Source organism: Poecilia latipinna, unplaced genomic scaffold, assembly GCF_001443285.1.
Source record: "Poecilia latipinna isolate Pla-1442-1.1 unplaced genomic scaffold, P_latipinna-1.0 Scaffold1222, whole genome shotgun sequence".
Classification (NCBI taxonomy): Eukaryota; Metazoa; Chordata; class Actinopteri; order Cyprinodontiformes; family Poeciliidae; genus Poecilia; species Poecilia latipinna.
This window is the reverse complement of record NW_015113838.1, coordinates 105,851-129,561: the sequence shown is the minus strand read 5'-3', so window position 1 is coordinate 129,561 and position 23,711 is coordinate 105,851. Positions and strand designations below refer to the sequence as shown.

At 37.9% G+C, this 23,711-nt stretch overlaps 2 protein-coding genes across 13 annotated transcripts in view; one reads left to right on the top strand and one right to left on the bottom strand.

Moving 5' to 3' along the window:
- frmd3 (FERM domain containing 3) overlaps window positions 1-18,224 on the bottom strand; it is a 43,376-nt gene extending 25,152 nt beyond the window's left edge. For 3 of the 9 annotated variants that reach the window (XM_015054000.1, XM_015054001.1, XM_015053996.1), the window contains exons 1-3: window positions 17,648-18,222; window positions 2,957-3,061; window positions 1,239-1,281 (exon numbers count right to left, since the gene is read on the bottom strand). In XM_015054000.1, coding sequence (XP_014909486.1) covers window positions 1,239-1,281; window positions 2,957-3,061; window positions 17,648-17,752 — 253 coding nt within the window. In that variant the 5' untranslated portion in view covers window positions 17,753-18,222. Of the gene's footprint in view, window positions 1-1,238; window positions 1,282-2,956; window positions 3,062-17,647 lie in introns of all 9 variants that reach the window. The other 6 variants (XM_015053995.1, XM_015053998.1, XM_015054003.1 and 3 more) reach the window with 4 other exon arrangements.
- Window positions 18,225-18,512: 288 nt separating this feature from the next.
- On the top strand, window positions 18,513-23,311 carry LOC106960739 (IDNK gluconokinase). Of its 4 annotated transcripts, XM_015054010.1 has the most exons (6): window positions 18,513-18,739; window positions 19,496-19,556; window positions 19,923-19,953; window positions 20,059-20,145; window positions 21,519-21,562; window positions 22,162-23,311. In XM_015054010.1, the coding sequence occupies exons 2-6, from the start codon at window positions 19,519-19,521 to the stop codon at window positions 22,505-22,507; spliced, it is 546 nt and encodes a 181-aa protein (XP_014909496.1). In that variant the 5' UTR covers window positions 18,513-18,739; window positions 19,496-19,518; the 3' UTR covers window positions 22,508-23,311. The 4 variants fall into 4 exon arrangements, with proteins under 4 accessions (XP_014909496.1, XP_014909495.1, XP_014909494.1 ...); XM_015054009.1 differs by having other exon boundaries at window positions 18,513-18,735; window positions 19,923-20,145; XM_015054008.1 differs by having other exon boundaries at window positions 19,923-20,145.
- The last annotated feature ends 400 nt before the right edge of the window (window positions 23,312-23,711 follow it).

Genomic DNA, 23,711 nt, shown 5'->3' with positions numbered 1-23,711 from the left:
GAAATCTGACACTGCCGAATTTGCTGTGTATTCTCAAGAATCACTGGTAGCGGAAATATTTAAAGTTGTTTAAGTTTGTACTTTTTTCTAAATACTAAAATTAATCAAAGTGTGAATCTGAATTGGCAATCCACTAAATCCTTTATTCTCTGGAGGTCTGTTTCTTCTAGCCTGCCTTCAACATCGGAAAGACAAGAGAACATGACATTTAAATAAGGCATCTCGGTGTTGATCTTACTAGTCAGGACATGGCTGCAGAAAAATAGAAACTGGCTCAAACTTGCCACTTCACTTGCTCTGACTGCCAAAAAGCAGTCAGAGCAATAAATTAAAACTTTAAAAGAACTGGAACAGCGTAATGCCGATTCTTTCAGAGATTACCAAAAGATGCCTGTAAGAACCAAAAGCGAATGTTGATGTTTTTGTTTATTTGTCGTGGTGGTACATGTGTCCGGATTGTGCTACCCCTCAGCTGATGCGTAGGGGTGCGTAAGCATGTTATTTTCCTGATACTGCCGTATCCAACAGGTAGGTTTCGGAAACTTTATTCAAACTCTTTTTTTCTTTTTTTGTCATCTCACATAATTTTTCAATCTTGATCACAAGTGATGTGTTTGATTTGATTGAGCCAAAATTCATTGTTCCAAGTTTTGAAATTAATATATAAAAAAAAAAAAATGGGGCTCATCATGGCTTATTGGAGATGCGTTACTCAGTCAGCAGCTGCTGTTTTTCAGGATCAAAGTCGCTGCAACATCTTTGATTGAACACACGGCCAGAGTCCAACAAGTTTTTATAGTTTCAGCTGCCCTGTACACGAACCTTACAGCATGGAGGAATCTATTTAACATTACACCTACTGTCCAAAAACTTACAAATCAAGAGTTTTCTGAGAATATTATTTTTTCCATCTGTGTCTTAGGTGATAACCTGAAGCTGGCAAAGAAGTGAAATAATGGATGATGATACAAAAGGACAGAAAATAAATAAATGCTCACTCTAAGAGATGTCATTCATTTCATCTTAGTTTCACATGCAATGAGATGACACAGGAGGTAAGAAATCTCCCTCCAAAGGTTAATGTTCTGTCAGTTTCTGATGCTGCTGTTGCATTTAAACATTAACTTGTTTAAAGCTTTTTGCCAAGGCTGCCAGTCATTATGGAGGGCACTGTAGTACACTTGCTGTTGCATTTCCAGAGACCCTAATGCAACAAGGTGAGCAGAAGGGACACTTACACTTCATTTGCTTCACCACAGGCTTGTTGGGCTCCAGCCAGTGCTAAAAGAGAGGAAAATAGGACATGAATGAAAGTCAAAATGAAGTAAACTTAAAAACGACAGACCTCTTGAAAGAGCAAGGCAAATAAAGAGAATGTCATATTTATGCATATATTTCTATTCTTTTTCCTCTTGAAACATGACATCTGTGTTTTAGTGACCTCTTCACATCTAGAGTTTTCTGATGGAATCTGTATCAAAATTCAATTAAATTATCTTGTTTTGTTTTCCTGCAAAGTTTTTGTTAAATGCTCGTAAGGGACTAACGATTTCATCACACCTAATTTTAAAAAGTACACGTGGAAATCAGAGTGGTTGGATTCTTGAAGATTCAAAGAAAAACATTTAAGGAAAGAAAACAAATTTCAGCTCCACATCTCAAAACTGTTGGAGAAAGTTCTAATTTGAAATAATGCCTTTTTACTGTCCAAATATTTTAAAACAAAGATCTTTTTTGTCACACTGAGAGGAAAAGTTTATTGAGCTGACATGCAGAACAGAACATCTCTGATTAGTGATAGCTTATTTGACTTCTGTGTGGTTTTTAAAGTACTTTTCAGTCATCCTCCCTTGGAATACAAAACCTATAAACTTTTTTTTGTGCATGTTTGCTTTACTGAGCTCTCTGCAGTATTATTTTTCCAACAATACTTGCTGTGTGTTGGTGCTTTTGTCTCTGTAAATTCAGTGTAGCTGAATGAAGCGTCTGGTCTCGTCTGTGTGCGTAGGCTGCTTGAAATATTGAGACCGATCTTGATTATTTGTCACTTGAGCCTGTAACGTAATGCAACCACTGCTGTCTGAGTAATATCTAACAGAGCAATTCTGGCAGCGGTGACTCAGTGCAACTACTTTCTCTAGTGAGTGTGATTCTGTTTGCGATTGTTCTTCTGCTGACGATTTCATTTTGTTAATAGAGGCAAAATGTCACCAATTGCTCATGGAGACAGTCCTGCGAGGTCTGCTGAAAAAATACTAAGCAGAGCTTCTTGGACTGGTCTTAGTTTGGGGTGTTTCCACTTATTTTGATTTGCTTGAATATATTATTTTAAGCAAACAGTGGATGCTACACAGAAAGTTGCTAAGTTGGCAACAGCAGGACGACTATTGTTTACAGTGGAGACGAGACCCGGTGGGCGGGTCTGTCTGTCCGTCCCTCACGCCTGGACAAAAGGAGACAGTGACTGATTTTCAGACTTTTGTGAAGGTAAGATAAGATCGGTTTCTCATTTAAGAATCAAAATTTAGTATTTCGCAGGGAGCAACTCTACCAAATACATTCGCTTTTTAAAAAACCGCCTGTTTAGAGTTGCTCTTGAAACATAATCAATGAAGCAATTATCAACAATCTGATGTGTAACAATGGCACTTGAGAAAATCCAATGTTTCAATTGTTGACTGTATGGGTTATGACTTTGTATTTTTATGATACAAAGCACTTTGAAATACTTTGTTGCTGAATTGTGTTACACAAATCAAACTTGGTTTGATTTGATTTTGTGTTTACAAGCATTTGAAGATGCATAAATTGGTCGCTTACTGTGTTGTTTCTTTATATTTAAGCAGAAAAATATGGCTTTATCCTTTACCCTCCACCACCTGTCACTGAAATCGACTGAATGACCTGAAAGAAAGATGAAAACAGTCCATTTTGTGTTGTTGTGTTTCATAGTTACCCTTTGCTTCTCAGGATCTACGTATCGTATGCCAAAGTAGTCCTTCTCCAGCAGGTTGTAGTGATTACAAACATGGTCCAACAGGAACTGGCCTTTGGTCTCTTTCTGCAAAGCAACAAAAAGCAAAAGAAGTGTCTAGTGTCTTGTGCAGCTTTACATCAACCACTACTTTGGTGTAACCTCTGCAAAAAACAACAAACCACACAAACAGCTGCAGCTGGTAGTTACTCCAGCACACATTTTAAAGACAATGACCCTTAGTTGGACCATATTCCTGTGCTGCACACATTATTTCACTGGAGTATAAGCCACTAACTTAAAGAACTGTGTCTGCAACTTTTTAGCCTCTTGGTGCTGATGTAGTTAGTTACTGTAGTTATAGTGTTGACTCAGCCGCTGTGGTTCATAAACACAGAGCCGGCTCAAAGCAATCAATACTCCATCAATATTAATCACCTCCACATCTACACACTTCATAACAACCTAAATGTTTCTGTGTTCATACAGCCACCTTATCATATTGTCACACAGATGCACTTCATTCTTGTTATAGCCTTTGATTCTGATAAATTATAGGAAATGATAAAGCTATAAAAATTTATTAGGCTGAAGTCTCATCACTTCACATGCGTCACAGCTTCTCATCACGCCACCCAGGGCCAGTATATTCTGTGCTCAGTTATGCAAGACTCATTGATCCAATAAAACCCTGCATTTGCCCTTGATGTGTTTCACTAACCCCTTTCTCATCATCACACACAAACAGAGCCACAGCTGCAGCTGGGTCTTTGGCCCCATGATGGAAACAGAATAAGTACAACTGCTGGCCAACAACAATGTCGAGCTGCCCCACAGTCAACCAGTTGCTAAATATGTTCTAGTTTTATTCAGCTGCACTCGTGCTCTGTTAAACAATTCATTCTGATTGTATACATATCCAATGGTTAGAATTTGGCAAAAATGTTCAATTTTATGTCTCTCCTTATAGAAAGTGAAATAGATTAATTACACATTTTAGGAAGCATTGCCAACCTTTATTTCTTCTGATTTTGGTGATAATGGATTACAGATAAAAAAGAAAACAGTACTCAGTGTCACAGAAAATTAGAATATTGTGAAGAGGTTACATACAGGAAACTCAAGGCGTCACACCCTAATTAGCGAATTAACTTAAAACACCTGCAAAGGTTTCCTGAGCTTTTAAAAAATCTCTCTCTCTTTCACTGCTGACCTGACATATGAAAACAGTCACTGACACTCTCGACAAGGAGGCTAAGCCACAAAAAGTAATTGCTGAAGAAGCAGGTTTCTCACAGAGTGCGTATGTAAGCATATTCCTGGAAAGTTGAGTGGAAGGAAAAAGTGTGGTAGGAAAAGGCCTGCTAAGAACAAGGATAGCTGCAGCCTCCATGCTGCACTGCACTGACGCAGTAATTCATGCAAAAAGATGACCGAACACTGAGTGAATAGAATTACCAATCTTTTCTGAAGCTTGGTATTTCTGTTTAAATTATATTTTTTTATATATATATTGATCTGAGGCAAAAAATAGGATCTTGTGAGACACATTTAGATTTTTTTTTTATTATCTGTAAGCCACAATCAGAAAAATTACAAGAAATTGCACAAAAGGCTCAAAATATTTTACTGTGTGTGTAATAAATCCATATGAGAGTTTACCTTTCTGAAGTAAGTAAATGATGAAAAATATAAGCAAAAAGCCTTAAAACAGACGAGTCTTTAAAAGGGACAGAATAATCTTACAATGAAAACAATTTAAAAAATATACCTTGATTATTGGTGAAACCTGCATCTCTGTGTGTATTTAACATTTCCGATAACAATGCCTGAGTTCACCCTTAAAATGAGCAAAGCAGAAAAAAAAACCATGAACATGAAATGCAAAATAGATGAAGCCGAAAATTTCAGGTCAATGCTTTCCACAGTGGAACATAATTAGACATGAAACAAGCACACGACTGCACATTACACAGGAGTTCACATAAAAGCACATCCTACAACCATAGCACAGGAGGACTGCTAAATTATCAAATGTACTAGCAAGATGTCTCACAGTCATGTGAATATGACATATCTAATTAAGAAATGACCTTTAAGACTTTTAATTTATTTAAAAAAGATTAGCAGAATTTTAAATCAGCCATTTGGTTATCGAATAAAAATAGTCAACAGGTGGAAAACATAAAATAAAATTTGAAAAAACAGGCTACATGCCCAGGTGTGGCTTTCCAAGCAGATTTATTCAATTAAGTCCCCCAAAAAGTGCCACAATAATTACAAGAGACTGTGATGAAATGTGTTCAAAGAAGAAATCTTTGGAAAGTCTAGATTATTTTTTTGCACCATAACTGACAAATAAACCAAATTCAGCATCATATTAAAATAACCTCATACAGACTGAAGCATGGCGGAGGAAGTGTCATGTTTGGGGATGCTCTGCTGCAGCTGGTCCAGCTTCCCATCATAAAATCCAGTATGAATTCCACCATAGACCAAAGTTTCTTTGAGGAAAATGTGAGACTGTCAAAAATTATTAAAGCTGAAGCAGAAGTGGAACGTAAAATCAAGCCAAAGCCCAGATCTTGAGATGTGTTGTTTGGGTTACTTTAACTGGACCGTGTAGAAAAATATCTCTCAGCTTATGAAAAGGATTACAGAAGGACCATTTAGTTATTTCAGCCACAGCAGCAAACTCAGGCTGTCACAGTGTCCGAACATATTCCTCAGCAAGAAAACACATTTGTGCTTATATATCTTTGTTTAGCGAGTAACACCATTTTTTAAAATAAAAATATATACCACTATTTGAAACATTTTAACAAATAAATAATTATTTAATTGTGTCCTATTGTCTTAAAATATGAATATACATGGAAAGTGTAAAAGCATAGCGCTATGAAATAAAATGACCTCCTTTTGAGGTCCTCTTGATGCTGCATGTGTTCATCATAAAGTGGGGATAAAATTCAGTATAACACAGCACTATCCAACCCTGAGCTCTAAATAGCAGCAACAGAGCTCAGTTTATGATCTCAGGGACCTCTGAGTTGGAATCTGGAATCACCATTGGTTTGTCCATAGAAATAGAGAGAAAACACGAGTGTGTTTGCAGAACGCATAGAAAGACTTCCCCCTTCCTGTACAAGCTCCTCATCTCTGTCGGTGTGTATTTGGCCATATCTCCTAAGGATTTCCAGCAGATCCGTGACAACGTAGCAACCAAGCTGTTAAATGTAACAAGCAAACACAAACAGACAGAGAGGGAGAAGGAGAATAGGAGAATCAGAGTGAAAACGGCTACGCTTCAAGCGCTTTCCAGTGAGATCATCAAACAACACCTTCCCTCTGTCTGGTTCTCAGGGCAAACATTCAGAGGAAGAACAGAGGTGGATAGATGCCAAGTAGGAAGAGAGAAAACCCGACCAGACAGAGTCAAACAAGGCCATACACGCTGAGAGGCTGAACGAGAGGGAAAGCAAACCATGGATAAAAAAAGAAAGTATATAACAGAGAGACAGGAAGGTTGACTAGTGAGGCAGAGAAAGAGACAAAGTGTGGAAGAGAGATGTAAAGAGTCTATGTCATGTCCAACAAGGGCTGGATGCATATTTTATATTTCCAAAGGCTGGACATTAAAAATTAACCCGGTCATACTGTCTTTACATGATCTCACCTAATGACAGCAAAGTGCTGTCTCTCCCGAACTCTCTCAGTCCACTCACACACACACACACACACACACACACACACACACACACACACACACACACACACACACACACACACACACTTTAAACAGAGCAGCAGCGACGAGTGTGTTCAGCTTGGCAAAGTGCACTTTGACATCAGTTTAGTCCGAATCCACTCTGTAGTTTTTTTTCTTGCTCGTGTAAAACAGCGCTGTCACGGCCAGCAGAGTCCACATGATGGCCAACAAGTGAGCAACAACTCTTCTAAAAGCATAAGAAAAATGCAACAGTCATCCTTTTTCTGTCCTGCTCAAGAAGGAGGCAATCGCAGGAATGCATAAGACAAACAACCATCCATCCACACACTCGCTCCTAAATTCACCGACTTACTCAGACATGCAGTTTTCTGGTTTGGCAAAGAAAGTCAGATCACTCGAAGAAAGCCATGCACACGCAACGTAGGATTAGGAGGAAAAACTTTTAGCAGCTTGGCCACAATTATAAAAATAAACTAACAATTATTTATTGATCATTTTTGTCAAAATGTATTGTCAACATAAGAAAACATCTGACAAAATCCAAGGATCTAAACTAAACTTGGTGCTCGACTTTATATTATACCTTTAATGTAATTTCTTTGTACGTAAATGATTGATTCACAAAGCTAATCTGCCAAAAGAAAAGAGGCCAAAATAGGCAAAAAACCAAGAACAACACAAAGAACGAAGGGGAAGCATATTTCTGAGGTGAGATTTTCAGAAGCTTCTGCTGTTTCTTTGTTAGCTCTTTCTGTCCTACATCTCACACAGCTGCATCTTTGTCCTGAATTTTGGTCACATGTAAAAATAAATGCATCATATTTCCATGCCTCTGATACTAAACCTTTTGTAATCTGATGCACCAGCATGACTGCGATCGCACCTTCGTATTGAAAGGTTAGTAAAATTAGAACTAAACCTTAAAAATGCCATTTCCATTTCTGATCTCCAGTACAGCAAAATTTGCCTGAGATACAAAAAAGTCAATTGCCAATGTCTCATGTTACACTATGCAGACATCCTGTCTGCAATGATGAAGAATCACTCACCTCAGCATCCATTGTGCTGGAAGTAGCTAAAACCTGACCCTTTTGATTTTGCTGCTAACAATGTATTGACCACTAGGGGGCATCAACAATGATCCACTGATCATATAATTTAAAAAAAAGGAAAATGTGATGCAGTAAAATGTAATTTATTCCATCCTGAAGAAGTGGACACATTTATGTTTTTTGTCTTTTGTGCTATTCCTGGTTTGTCCTAAATAATCTTTTTCAAAATTCTCAATCAGTTTACTGGTGTGTTTTGGATCATTGTAATATTACAGGCCCAGTTCTGTTGTATTTATTTTTGTATACATGATCTCACATTTTTCTCAAGCTCCCCCTGATACATTTTATTTTATGATGAGCTGATCAGGTGTTGCTGTCCCACATTATGACACCTCCATCTCTCACATCTGGCATGAGGTTCACTTTTTACCAAAATTCTGTTTATTTAGTTTATGGTGAACATGACTTCTGTTCTAGCGCTCATGAAATTTAAACTTGTCCAGTCACTTTCTCATTGGCATCAGTTACACAATAGCAAGAGTTTGCTGAGGGTCTATCTAATTGAAAAATTGTTGTTTCATTTCAGGTGTCTTTATTAAAATCAGTTTTAATACTTAAAACATACCCACTTCATGGCATTAAAAAAATACACTTTTACAGCTTCAAACTTTCAGCAGTACTTCATTTTCTCTCTGACTGGTTCGCCAAATGAGTTTTTCAGCAACAGCCTGTCAGCCTGCTAACGCTCAGTTGTGCAGAAAGGATAAATGCTGTTTGCATACACAACCTTTAAAGTCAGTGATTCATACACCTTCAATTAGCTGAGGAGACAGCGGAGACATCGAGCTGCAGACACCCCTTACGCTGTATATGAATAAATGAAGGAGTGATGCTACTGAGATGCTGTGCATATTCAACAAAAAAAAAGAGCACCTGGACCCTTCAACAGCTTTTTCTTAGATAAATGTAAATGATGTTGATTAAAAACACACTTTAACTGCAGCCATCTAACAGAGCTGAAATATATTTCTTTGACCAGATCCAGACTTGGTGACCACAAGAACTCCTACACTGGCAGGGTGCCTTGCCCCAGTTAAGCACTACTTGTTATTTAATCATTTTGCATGCCAGCTCAATTATGATTGCTCCTTATCGACTGCTACACAGTTCATTTCATGACACGCCGAACCTAATTGGCCGAGCTGACACGCTTTGAGAGAGTAAGTGTAAAATTCCTGCCGAGTGGGGTTTGCGTTCGTGTCTGCAAACCCCGTAGGAATTGAATCAGAGGGGAGAGAAAAGAGAGTAAGTGTTTAAATACAGGGATATGTCCTGTTTAATACTGAATGCAAACTAATTTAGAGTGTAGCAACTAAAAGAGATGAATACCAAACTGATTTATATTTATGTATACATTCACTGCTGCTGGTCTGCAGGGGAAAAAAAAGATTAAGAATGGAATTGGACCCATTTGCCAAGCTTTTCCCCAATTAGGTATTGGAATATACGAGCAGTCTTTTCTGCAAGTGTGGCAACATTCTTGTCCTACTGTTAAGAGTGCCAATATATCTAAAGCCACCAAACACATTAGGCTTGAAGCCAATGAACAGATCGATTTGGGGCCTTGATGAGGATATAACAGAGACAAATCGATGGGCTGGACGTGGAGTGGGCTGCTGGAAAAGCAGTGGAGTGTTTCAGTGCGCATAATAAGAGCTGAGGTAAAGGGATCACAGGTTTTTGGGATGAGAACTGTGTGTACTTTTTACTTCTTTTTTCCAAGTACACATTGTCTTTTGTTTTAGTTTGGTCTTGTACTTACTGTACAGGCTTTATTCAATTTTTTTTTCTCGGTTTTGCATTTCAACAGAATTCGTAACCTTTACTCTTTTTTAGTTATGAATAAAATCCTCAAAATATTTTATTGGGATTTTATGTGACAGACCAACTACAAGTGGTGCATGATTGTGAAGAGGAAGAAAAAATAATAATTTATTAATACATTGGATTGAGAGCAACTATGAAAAAGCAATTTTCACATCCCGATTTTTTTATTTGATTTTGGTTTGGACTTTGACTAGACCATTTTAACACTGGGATATTCTTTGCTCAAAATCAGCTCTTTGTGGGCTGTATGTTCGAGTCCATTGCTGTCTCCATTTCTGACAGATTCTTTTTCTCTCTGTGTAACATGTACAAATGTATTTGGTACAACTTGGCCAGGCGGCAACACAAAGCACTGAATAGTTTACAGGGAGATGTTCCTGGGTTTTATTCACAGTGAGAAGCTGTGAATTACATTTGTTGAGTTTGCATGTTCTTTCCATACAAGTATGGATTTTCTGTAAGGACTCTCATTTCCTGAGAACTAAAACATGCATGTAAGGTTGACTCTAAACTTTTCTTTCATATTAGTGTGTTTGTCTCAAATCACGATAAACTTTAACCTGTGGTACAGTTGATATGTACCAGAGCCCCTGCAATCCTGAATGGATGAACCAGGTATTGAAGATCGATGCATAGAAAATCTGGCATACCTATTAGGATTTAAAAGAACATCCTTGGTTGACATTTAAAACATTAGGTTTTACATTTAAACAATTAAATTAAATCTACTTTAAATTAGGTTTCTGTTGCCATTTTGCTGGCAACTCTCTACATCCCTTTGAGCGATAACGGTGACCTTGTCCCAGAGTGCAGGGAAAGAAACCAATGACCTTTTCATTGCCTGTCATGTTCTGAAGATGCTCATATTTACACACAGCATAGGCTCAAAGGCTTGCACAAATGAACCCACACGTATGCTTTTGTAAAAGCATGTTGTTTGCGGCTCCAAACGCTGAATTTCATGGCTGTGCACACAAGCTAATCTGCTCACAGGAAGAGCTATAAATTATGAAATATGAAGCTGAAGCCGTTCGCATTTAATGGAACATCGCCTCTCTCTGTAAAACTGGAAATTGAACAAAGTGTGACGATACCAACACGACTGCAGATGCAGCACTGACTGAACGCATGAAGCACTTTTTATTTCCAGCCATTTCAAAACTATGCCCACGCAAAGGAGGAACTGTGTGAAAAAAAAAGATAAAAAAAAAGATATGTTGTATACCATTAGGTTATTAGGAACTTTTTTTTGTTGGGGTAGAAGAAAATTATTCCCTCTCCTTGTATGTAGGTTTGTCACATGCAAAAAGAAAATGTTTGTGCTTTAATCTAGATAAAGGGACAAAATAAGTGCTCTGAAAACAATTTGTCCTTCAGATTTCCTTTGTTTCTGCCACATGTTTGAACATGTATGGAAAAAAAATCTGCTTTCTGATGCTGATGGTATACTTCTTTCCCCCTTTACTTGTGCAAATAATAATTTCAAAACTCTTTGTCTGATGCTAGAATTAGTTTGATGACCCAAAATATGTTTGACAAAATGAGAGAAGAAAAAAAAACTGTAAAGAAGTAAATCATGTTTCATATCACTCTGTGTTTTTTGTAGTTCCTAAGTGTTTGTTCTGTAATTTAGAGACTTTAGGTCCAAAATATGTGGTTATAAGAAAGCGCAAAGGTCGTGAAACCATTTTGTCTCCTTCGCGAAATATGACAACAATACAAAACACTGCAAAAAGCACGATAAACTACACGATTGAGTACCTTCTACATTTGAAAAAAATTGTTTTTAAACACATCTAATCTCTGCAACGAGTTAATTACTACATTAAAAGACTACTTCATTAAAGTTGATGCGCTGTAGCTCATATTAGAGTCTCAAAGGAAACTGGTTTCTGTAAATGGACCCTAATGACACCTGTCTCCTTCTGTTATTTTTTTACACTGACCTTTTTTATTCTTTGATGGCAACTTAAACAGTTTTTATTTTATATGCTTTTATTTTTATGTTTATTCTTTTCCTCCCCGTCTCCCATTACAAAAAAAAGAAGAAAAAAAAACTGTGAGCTGGCGCGGCCTCATTTTGAATCCGTTTGATGTTTTAATCTACTTAATCTTTTTTTCCACAGCCACGCCATCACATTTCCTCTTCCTTTCCTTCATGGTGTCGATTTTCAGTGCCACTTTCTCCCAGCTACAATATACATATAACCCACATTATCTCTTATCAGCCTTCTAAGTTTTGTGCCCACTTGTGCTTCTGTTGACAAGTCGCTTCCTTAATTATACGGTGCCGCCTGATCTCTTGCTGCTTCCTGTTGTTTCGCGAGCAGCAGTCACAGAAAGGATTATTTCTCTTTAGTCATCTTGGGCAAAACATCAAAGAGATGCCGGCGAGTGGGATAAGAATAGAAAACTGATGCTATTTATAAATTGCTTCAAATAATGCCTGCAAGCTGAAACAAGTGCAGAGTGTTGGGTTTGTTCACAAACACACATCTCTTTGCCCAAACTGCAGAGACAGCATGACGCGATTCTATCATTTTAATGATTCCTTAAATAAACTGCGCTTATAATTTATTGCTGACTCATCTCAGATTATAATTTTAAAGTTGACACACTGAAATCCAATCATCTCTTCCACGGTGAATTAAGGTCTTTATGGAATAACTTTGATTGCTTTTAGAGCTTCGCTTGTCCTCAAACAACACACACACACACACACACACACACACACACACACACACACACAAACACACTTTTTATCACTGACAGCTGACTGATGCTGGCCTCATGAAGAACAGTGATCTTCCTTAATTAAACATGATGTGTCACAGAGAAGCAGGAGAGAGCGAGGCAGCAAAAGGATAGATAATTGAGCAGAAAACGGTGGTCTGACGGGGATGAAGCTGGAAGTGGAGCAGAGGAGAAGTGGGGGGGCGGAACGGAAGAGAATAAAGTAGAAGAAGACACTGAAGGGACAGATGGGAGGATGAGAAGAAAGGGAGAGAGAGTGAAGGAGGAGGTGAAATGAGAGGAGGTCAGAGTGTATTGATCTTGACATGTCTCTCCTGCAGCGGGTTTGACCGAACACGGCCACAACACAAACATGAGGAACACACACTATGCATGAACAAACACACACATAAACACACAGACATCTCCTCAGACTTCCTATCTGTCTTACTATTAAGCTCTGACCACAAACATACATTTGGAAGCAGATGTTTACATTAACTGAAGGAAACATAACACTTTCTGTCATGTTCTGAAATTAAATCAGACTAAGCTTCTCTTGTTTTAAGCCCATTTATATAACCGCCATGATTTATATCCATAAAATTCATAGGAATGTTTAACCCTCACATACTGTTCAGGACAGAGATGGGCTCTGAGTTCAAGAAATCAACGTGGTTCAATGAAAAATGGTAAAAGAGTGTCTGTCATTGACCCAAGTTAAAGGAGTCCGGTATTTTGGAAGGCCATTCAGTGAGGAAGAAGTAACCGGCTCATAGAAAGAGAAAAAAAAATTGGACTACGGTTTATACAAACCTTAATGTCTGGAAACATGTCATGTGGAGTGATGAAGCTAAACTGTAAATATTTTACCATAATGGCTACTGGTGACCATGAAAAATGAAGAACCCTGTTCTAACTTTGAAGTATGAAGGTAACAACATCATATAAAGTGGAGGTGATTTTCTACAGGAGAAAGGCTGGCACACTTTACAAAACAAACATCAAGAAGAGAGAATGTTATGAGGAAATATTAAAGCAACATGCCAAAACTTCAGCCAGGAAGTCAAACCTTGAGCACAAACTGCTCTTATAACTGGTTAATGATCCAAAGCATTTTTTTTTTTGGAGTTGCCATTGAAAGCCCTGATCTCCGTCACGCAGAGCTGAAAAGTTATGCATGAGCAAGGCTGGCTGCAAACCTGACTCAGTTTCTCCAATTCAGTCAAGAGCAATGGCCCAAAAATCCATAGATACCAAGTATCTTTGACACAAGTATACCTTAAAATACATTTTAACTTAATAATAAGAAAACATAAGTAAACTGACTTTAAATAAACTAAAACTTGCTGAAGTGAATAGCGCATAACTGTGAAAGTATGAAGAGACGGTGGTAGGACGCTTCACCTGGGCATGAATAACAGATTTAAACTTTTGTGTTATTCTAACCGTAATCTAATAAAACAAGACAAGCTCTTCTCTTTCCTTCCTTCCTTCTGACACTGCTTGGTAATCCTGTTAAGAACATGCTTTATTTCATTTCACTTCATTTCTTTTTCAAGGTTTTGTAGGACTGGTGTCTTTTACTCATTACTAGGTAGAAAAGAGGAACAGTGGGAAGAGAAACAGAGAACATGCAGCAAAGGGCCAGAAATCCAACCCAGAGCGTCTGCCGTCAGTCACGTGAAACACCAGTTGAAATTCCTTCAATCTTGTATTCAAACTTGTATTCATAGAGGTTTGAATACAAGATTACATAAATAAATAAATTACGCAAAGATTCAAGCTTGATTCTTCTGCAATTTGTGTGTAAGTTAGTAATATGTTGGGAAAAATGTCTATTTAAGTCAAAATTCTTACTTGACATTTTTCTTTCCGCCACAGATATATTGGCTGGCAAAATAAGCTGTTTATGATTGTATTAAAGTTTTCTAAACAGAGTAGATAGCACTCTGTGTCAAAAAAAACCTTCAGATTTAATAATATTCAGTTAATTATAATAACTGTTGCATTTGAAGATAAGTATAAAAACCACGTTTTCCGTTAACTACAAGCCTGCCTCTTTCTAGCCATTTTCAGTATCATAATATCCTATCTAAAAGTTCTTTTAGTTATTTTTAAGATATTCAAAATAAAATAAGAACATTGCTGTAGTTTTTATGCTGGTCTGAATATGATGACTCTTAAGTTCAGTTTTTTGTTTTTAGACTAGAAGGTCTAAAAATCTCTAAAAGCCTTAAAAAGCTTTTAAATTATCTGCTGGATTTAGATGGAAGTAAAAATTTCGATTCAAATACCACTTTTGGTATAAGCCACCCAGCAGGTCAAGCCACATTTTTGTACAATCTCCAGTCCCATCTGACTGGACATCGCAGTAGAAAACCAGTTTGGTCCAATATTTCTAAGTCTGAAAATTGGAGTGAACAAGTCAGACTCACTCCACGCACAATTTTCAAAATGCTAAATCTCATCCGATTCTTCTGATCCCATCTGTTTAATCTAGCGCTCCCACTGATATTTTATCCTGACCTACATACACAGCACAGCAGAATATATAAAATAAGACAGTCGATGACACTGTGGAGACAAAGGAAAACTAATTCCAGAGCCGATAGTCTTTACACAATAGAAAGAAGAGAAGTGCTGTTGAGCTGCAGAAGTGTACTGTGACGAGATCAGGATGTCATGAAATATGTAGGAAGGAGCAGCTTAGCACCGGAACACAAAGCCATTAAAGAAAGCCCAGGAAAATGCAGTCAGCTAGAAACGCACATGTCCATTTCTTGATAATTCAGACAAATGCTGGTTAAAAGCCCTAAGACCCATTTCGGAGTGCATTTCAGCATCTCCTGGTGAAAGTCCACACTTTCATGTTTTCTGATGCGAACACACACCTTAGTACGTTTCTGAGTATTCAAAGAGACAAACACACAAGTGTTTTGGTGTTTTGTGAACACCAAAATCTGTGTCACACTCTGCTCCATCCATTTCTGTTTGTGCATGAAATGCTGTTTTTTTTAATCATTGATTGGGTACATGCAGAGTATCACAAAGACGGTTAGCAGGACACGGAGCGAGGCTGTTTAGTCGGCCGGAGTGAAACAACAATGCTGATGTTGGCAACTACTTCTGAGACAAAGTGCTGCACTTACAGATTGAGCCATTTACAAAAAAATAAAAATAGGCAACTGCGCCAAAAGATCTCGAAACATCAACCAGCAGCATGCACTTTCAAGGAAGTTTTTCAGTTTCACAAAACTTTAGATAAATGTTGAGGGCCTAAACGTTAATACCCTCAACAATTTTTCTCTTAGTTTTTCAGCCACTTTTTAGATCCCATTTGTCTGTTACTTGTACGGAAAGTTATTCATGCAGGCTGAAAAATATACGTTCCTACTGGCTACTATTTGCATAAATGTCATTTAGTAAGCTGTACATCAACTGCATGCTTTCTTTAGCCATCAAAAAGCTCCACTTGCAAAATTCTGTCAGGATATTTGGCAGCTGCTCTAGGCAGTGCTGACAGACTTTCTTTTAAAATGTTGTAGCCTGCTATATCTGTCCCAGAACCAGTTTTAATTATTTAGTTCTGCTGCTGAAACATCCTGTTGTGTCTTGTTTTAACTAGCTGTAAATTTGATGTAAGGGTGAATGATTTGAAGGAAGCTCTTCATCTTCATTATTACATTCACTTTGTACAATGTACAAGTAGCTGAAATCAGATCCCACAGCATGACACTGCCACCAGCATGGATGACAGCTGATACAGTGCTGACTCCTACAATCAGTCTATTTGTGTTCTCTGACGAGAAGCCTTTTTGTCCAATTTAAACCTAGATGTCAATTTTGGAGCAGGTGCTTCTTTCTCAATCAGCAGGCAATGTGATGTAAAATGAACTTATGTTTGGTTTGAATTAATCATAAAATGACTGCTTGTCATAATTTAAACACAGACACATCAAAGATAGTTTCTGAATTAACAAAGAAGACTAACATTAAGCTTCTGGAATAACTTCAAAGTCAAGAAAACTCTGCCAGAAAACAACAACAACAAAAAAAGCAATTGTTCTACCATTTTTGGTAAGAAGAGACGACAAATATCCAGGCAGAATTAAGTCAGAAGGCTGATAGCTACACACAGTGCATGTTTTTTTCTGCAGACATTTGATCAAATAATAGTTGGGATATTTCTGTATGCAATTTGATATGTGTATAATTTCAACCAATCTGTGATTAGAGAAAATTCATGAAAAATTCAAACTTGTACACCCAACTTTTGTTTTCTTATGTTTTATGTTGTTGAATCATTCCAGCTAGGAAAGAAAAGCAGCTCAAGGAAATAAGTACAATTACAAAATTTATGACATTTATGCTTACGATGAATGTAAGTAAACTTGTAAGCACCAGTGTTTGTTACCAGCTCATAGACTTAAGGATAAAAAACCCCTGATCTCAGCTGGATATAAAAGCTGCAGTTCTGGAACATACTGCAACCTGAAACTAAATACTATCACTGGCCACACCTTAATTCGCTCGAATGCTTTCATACTGATGATTATCTTCCATGACTAACAGCTAAATTAGTGGAAGTGTACAGCAGTAGCAGGTAAGAAATCGAGTCAAATTAGATACGAATCTTGTGAACTCTCAGACTCCACAAGCAGCTGCATTTAGAATGGAAATAAACTGGAAATAAACTCAGATGAGATCCATCTAACTTTAGTAGGAGAGAAATATAAAATAAATCAAATCCAAAGATTTATAACTTAAAACAAAACAAAGCAAAATTCATTTCTTCTGAGAGCTTTATGATCACTTTCTTAGTTTTAGTAGTAAAATGTATCGCATCTATGGGTGCCTAAATCACAGAAGTAAACACCAACATCAACCTTCCACTAATCCAACTTTATTTGGATATTTTAAATGAACAACCCCTAAATATTTACCATATTCCCCACCAAGCCCATGGAGCTCCATCGTGTCTTTTTTGACGATGAAGCAAAGTTCATTATAACTTCTCTCACTGTGACTCACATTAATATTTCTCATAACAAATGCATGTCTCTCTTTAGTATGTAGAGCAAAGAGAACCAGTCCACAGTAAATTACGGCATGCAAACTGCAGGAAGGATGCGCGCAAATGCTGTTCCTCCAAGTAAACATCATGATAGTGTTCACCATGAGGGTAGACTGTTACAGTCTTATTTTGCCTCTTGTCTGTGTGTACAAATAAAATTAATAGTAATATCAACAAGGTTTTCAGTCCTCTACCTGGATGGTGCAGGAGATCTCGGAGTCGTCCAGTAATCGGATCGTGCAGAGGACCTCCTGGTCCAAGGAGCGTATGCTGGGGCTGCGAAACCGGAGCATTTTCATTGTTGGGTCGGTGTCGGTTTCAGCTCCTCATGTCAGTGTCTCCAAGTGCGAAACAGATGCAAAAAAGAAAAAAAAAAACGTGTAAAAAACACACGGAGGGGTCACGCTTTACGCACGGCATAACATGTGTCCGTCTGGTCTCGTCACCCCTTGAACCGCCCTTGGAGATGAATGGGTGGATGGATGAATGGATAGATGGATGGATAAGAGAATGGATGGATGCGACAGAGCGGGAGGGAGGAAGGAAGGATTGTGTCCGTCTGCTCTCTTTGTGGCCCGCTTATTGATCTCCAGGAGAGATGATGGCTTTTCTCCTCTCCCTCTCTCTCTCTCTCTCTCTCTCCGTCTGGTTTAACCCTGCTTCCGCTGTGTGTGTCCATCAAATTTCAGCTCCATCACTTTGTTTATGCTGACGATTCAGGTGAATTCGCTGCAGTAAAATCTGACAGCTGCACTCAGATTTCCAAACAATATTCTAAATAGCTCTCTTTATATAATGTGATTATATATTTCTTTGTAATTAAGTGCAATCACGTATATTTTATAGAATAAAACAATAATACAATATTAATAATTAATTACTTAATTTACATGTATTCTTACATTTTATTTTATTTTAAGCCTTTCTGGTCCAAACTCCCTAAATTGCCCGCAATAATGACGTCAAGGCCAGCTTAGAAGCCCCTATTTATTTTGATGTAACGCGAGTCGAGGACCCTGTACCTTTAAATTGTCAACGTAAGCGGCGTGCGTCATTACGTATCAGAACAACTCGTGGCCACGGTCCAAGCGCTTTCGGAGCTGCAGTAATGCGTTTGTTGGGTTATCTTGCTGAGCCCTGAGTCGTTGTACCCTCTCAGAGTTTTACAGACACTAACAAATAAAGTGGGGCGTTTGTCAGCAGGGTTTCTCCATTTATTGTTTTGCTGCTGCTGTGACAGAAGCTACGGAAACAGCATCTGTTCAGTCACTGTAGGCTAACGGTGAGTCGGTATACAGTGTGCAGTTGTTTGGACCGCTTGCAAAGATGCATAAAAAGGCTTGAACTAATTTCGGCAGCATTTTATATTGTTGGAGAATCCTACGCTAAAAAAATAGGACAGTTTTACATCGCAGTTACGGGTAGCTACCCCTTCTGTCAGCACTTTTTACAACATGACAGCATTCAGTGTTAACATTTCACAAGACTGGAGAATAACAAGTGGGGGACTTTTTCTCTCCAACAGTCATATTCTTCCTTCTCTTCTGCTCATCCTACAAACTTTAATATGATTTATTATTCAAAAGTATTTAAAAGAGTTCATGATACATTGCTCTTCTACCGAGGTACTTTAAAACCAAAACAGGCCCTCAGCACCACAAATCCTCCACCATACTTTACAGTGGGCATGAGATCATTTTCCACATATTTGACCTTGAAATTGGCATTTGTGGCTTTACATATTCGTACCGCAACATAACAGCATGGTTTTACTAGACATTTTCTAGACAAGCTGATCAATTTAAAAAAGTTAAATATAGCATAAAAATAGTTTCATTTATTTTGCAGTTAAGTGTAGCAATGACTGAGGAACCACTGATTTTATATAAAACTATTCTGTTTTTTTTTCAGTGTAAGAAAATGTTACTTCAATAAAAAATATATTCATTTTAAAACTGTGGTATTAATTTGGTTGCTAGAAGGATCTGTAACCTTCTACACTTGATTATGCAGTATTTGATTTGTTGTATCATTTGTTTTAGCACTTCTGAACGTCACAGACAAAATGATCTACATCATAATGGGAGTCTCGGGTTGTGGAAAGTACGTATGTGTTCTTATAGGGTTCACTAACTATTGTTCTTTAAAAATCTGTGATTTTTGATATATGAATTTAACAAAGTAGCTTATGGAGTGACACATTTAATAAATAATCCAACCTTTATGAGGTATTGTCATTCACTTCAAATCACTCCACCCTGAAAACAGGATGACTGTATTTTCAATTCAGTATTTTCTGTATTTTCCACCATTCTGAAATTAGGTTTATTAACGTTGCACTGTCTGATTTCCAGCAATCATTTGTCTGCCTAATACAGAAAAGTATTGTGAACATTAGTTTAATAAGTTAGCTCATTTTTGTCTGTTTTTCTTTCTTGTTTTTTTTTTTTTTTTTTTTTGGGAAAACAGAACCAGTTTGGGGACATTCCTTTCTGAAAGGGTAAAAACTTGGACGGCTCACTACCCAAACACAACACTCTCTGCTGGCGTTATGTTCATACGGAAGGACATTTATACTGACCTTGTCATGCATGGTTCTCCTCAGCTTGGCTGGCCCTTCTATGAAGGCGACAACTTCCACCCGCAGGAGAACATTGAGAAGATGGCTCGTGGAGAACCGCTCACAGACCAGGTCAGCCCAGGAGTCTGCACGCGTGTGTTTGTGTGCATTTTTATTTTTTTTTATTTCACCCATCAGTTACAGAAACTGATTTTGTCATAAACATTGGGGACCTCTGTAGCTTTGTCAGGACAACGCAATTAAAATGGTATAACACGACAACAGTGTATACCTTGCTACAAATGTTTCCACACAAACAATGTCCTGTAGGTTTTCATGTCAGCTTTAGTTAACGTGTAAATTATTACCAGAGTTCAGTTCACGATTAAATTATTCTCCTAAACCACAACAAAGCTTGACAACTGGATTGACAACTGAATCGCACTTGTATTTCCAGACTCTTCTACCCATTTCATAAAACTCTGGATGCACCGTTATAAGAAATTTGGGCCAACTGCAGATATTAATATTGACGTTATGGCTTATAACCAGTATTTATATATATTTTCCCTACTCTTACAAAAAACGACCACCCCGTTTCCATTGCTTCTCTGCTTCAGTGAAACGCCCCACAGTCTTATAATACTTTATTCTTTCTTTGAGTCGAAAGAAAGAATCCTCTCGCCATTGTCTCCTTCCCTCACCCCTCCTGTCATTTTCTCCTTTTTTCTTTGTGTCCGTTCTTCTTTCCTTCCCGGCAGAGAGAATCTGGCAGCATTTGGCGCCATTTTGCTGTTTGGTGACAGATGATAACCTCCCACGCAGGGGTTTACTCTGAAGGCTGCGGAGGAATACCTCCGTCCAACACATGCCGCAAATGATTCAGTGACAGTCAACAGTTGGCAGATTGAGATTAAATGATGGAGCAAAGCAGAAATGTAAATAAAGGATTACTGTCAGGCTTTCGTGACAACAAACCTTTCATTCTGGTGTTAGTTGGCAGAATGAGGCTGGCATAAACAAAATGAGTCGAAGCCAGGACCTAAAGGTGTGAGACTCTGTTATGGAGCTCATTGATCTCAGATCTCACTGTCTCTGCCTGATTTGTTTGCTTGTGTTTTATTAATATCACCTAAACAAGTTTTATGTGTTGAGTGTCTTTAAAACGAGCCCTTAGTGTGAATCAACGTATTGAGATTTCTGCTGCTTTACAGTTACAGATGTTACATTAGTTAATTTTATTTCTTAGTTCTCAAAGGAATATTACTTGTTTTCAATTTGCTTACAAAAAAAAAATCTGTCTGGCACTGTAAAAGTTCTCAGACGTTTTACCTAATATCTGACCTAATTACATAACATAACTAACCCATTTTTTCTTAAAATATGTTTAGGATTTATATTTATTACCTAAAATTAACTCTATATATTTTAGAGTTAATCGAATTAAACTTCAAATCAGTTCATTGAACTGAAAACATCTTAATTTATTATTTCTTGTCTTTCAGGACAGACTTCCTTGGCTTCTCAGACTACATGAAGTCATTGAGAGGTGAGAACCACACAGAGACTCACAAATATTCTCTTTTATGACATCGGTTCACACCCGTACTACTACTAACATATTTTAGATCAAATCTAACTGCATCCTTAACGTTATAGACTCTTTGGACTATTGTATGCAGCAATGAAATACCTGATATTTCTACTGATGGAAGCAAGCCAGATCCAGTTTTACAAATCTCAAAAGCATAGCGGTGAGGTAGGACGAAGCAGACATAAAAATATTCAGAAAGATCAAAAAATAGCAAAAATGGGTTTGAAAATTAAGCTGAAAACCGCAGCGACTGGGAAGGGAGTTTGGGGGAGTAAAAGCAGATTTAGAGAGAGAGAGAGAGTGAGGAGAAGAAGTGAAGATGTTAAAATGCCTCCGGTGACATCAAAGACGGCTTCTCCTGTTTTTTTTCCCCACCGCCTGCTCATCGTTGTGCTGCTTTTTTTTCTCCATCCGCTCCGTCGCTTTGTGACCAAAGTAAACTTTGACATTTTAGTTCATTCCTCACTTTAAAAATATTAATAACCATGCAGTATATCAGGGGAAGTCTCTGACATTTCAATATTTAAATTTCTGTTCATGTTTTCCCGACACAGAGAAAGGTCTTCAGGCTCAGACGCTCTTTTAGCGTGTTCAGCTCTGAAGCGCCTCTACCGGCAGATCCTCCTCCACGGCGCCACGGCGGTGGCACCGACCAGTAGCGCCTCACTTCCCTCCTCTCCAGAGGTCTTCTTCCTCTACCTGCATGGCGACTACGATCTCATTCACCAGAGGATGGTGGCCCGACAGGGACATTACATGAAGGCAGATCTGCTGCGCTCCCAGTTTGATATTTTGGAGCCTCCGTCAGACGAGGAGAACGCGCTCACCCTGGACATCAGGAAAAGCCGGAACGAGATGATCCTGGAAGTAGAGAAGCACATTGAGAGTCTGAAGTTGTGAAGCGGGAATCGTGGCAAATGAATTTGAACAGTACGCGGTGAATTACTTGAGTGATTCTTACCCATTTTTTCATGGGTAAATGAACTGAACTTTTGCTTTATTGCCCTGAAAAGACCCTCAAATCCAGATGTCTTAAATGTTTCATATGAGTAATAAGCACATTATTTGCTACACAGCAATAACTCTTTATGATCATTTTCCTCTTCTCTTAACCTATTTCATTTTCAGCAAATGAAGTCCAGAATGTATTCCTGTGTGTTGTTATATGCGTTTTTCTCCCCGAAAGAAATAATATTTTTTATAATAAATTGTCTTTTTCTGGGAATCAACAAGATGATAGAAGTTTACCTGATGATCACTAAGTGCATTCCTTGAAAATTTTCTCACAATAAGTAAAAGGATCAGAAGTAAAATGTTTTCAAGATTATACAAAGTTAAAATGTATGCAAAGTTAAGAGTGAAATTATTCATACTTCTGGCAGATTTAAGTTTAAAGTAATATTTTAATTTTGCCAACTTGTTTCTTCTCACTGGAGGTAATCTTAATCTTTTTAGAGCGACTGGATTAAATCTGATTGGGAATCTGTGATGGGAGCTGAAGATTAGGGTGATGACAAGGAGCCCTTCCACTTTCAAACATTTGGAGCTCAGATAGAAAAAAATCTGCCTCTCAGCAGTTATAAGGAGAGTTTGATTGCTGTAATGCCTATAAAGATTTTGCCTTTGATTATTGAGAAGGGAGCTGATTATTAAACATTTATTTTTTTATTATATGCAAATGCGCAAATAAAAACACTTGTTTTATTCTTTTGGGTACGTCTGCTCCACTTCCTACCAGAAACAAACGACTTGGTTGAATGAATGTTAAACCTATAGGTTGTCTGAAACCTTCCAGGTTTAGCTGGAGGGATTCTCGGCTTTGCAGCAGGTTCAGCCTCAGGCGTCTGCCGACTTGGTACAGATGATTTGGGGGATTTTTGCTGCCGTTTTTCTAAAGCCCAGTCCAGTTTTAAAGAAACGTTCTACCTTAGATGAGCACCAAGAAGCTTTACTCTAGTATTACTTCAGGATAACGTCTTAATCTGTGTCCGTGTATTAAAGCTGAGAAAGGCAAAGTTTTTCCCCTTCTGCCTAAAATGGGGAATCTTTGTTATTCTGTGCAGTTAAAATGTTTGAAACCTCAAAAGATCTGAATCAAACCTGT

What these genes read in the sequence shown, in the direction of transcription:
- LOC106960739 (XM_015054009.1), top strand. Translation starts at nt 19,519, where the DNA reads ATGATCTACATCATAATGGGAGTCTCGGGTTGTGGAAA. An exon ending in GGAGTCTCGGGTTGTGGAAA is followed by an intron (nt 19,557 to 19,922) that starts GTACGTATGTGT and finishes TTGGGAAAACAG; the next exon opens with AACCAGTTTGGGGACATTCC. An exon ending in GAGAACCGCTCACAGACCAG is followed by an intron (nt 20,146 to 21,518) that starts GTCAGCCCAGGA and finishes CTTGTCTTTCAG; the next exon opens with GACAGACTTCCTTGGCTTCT.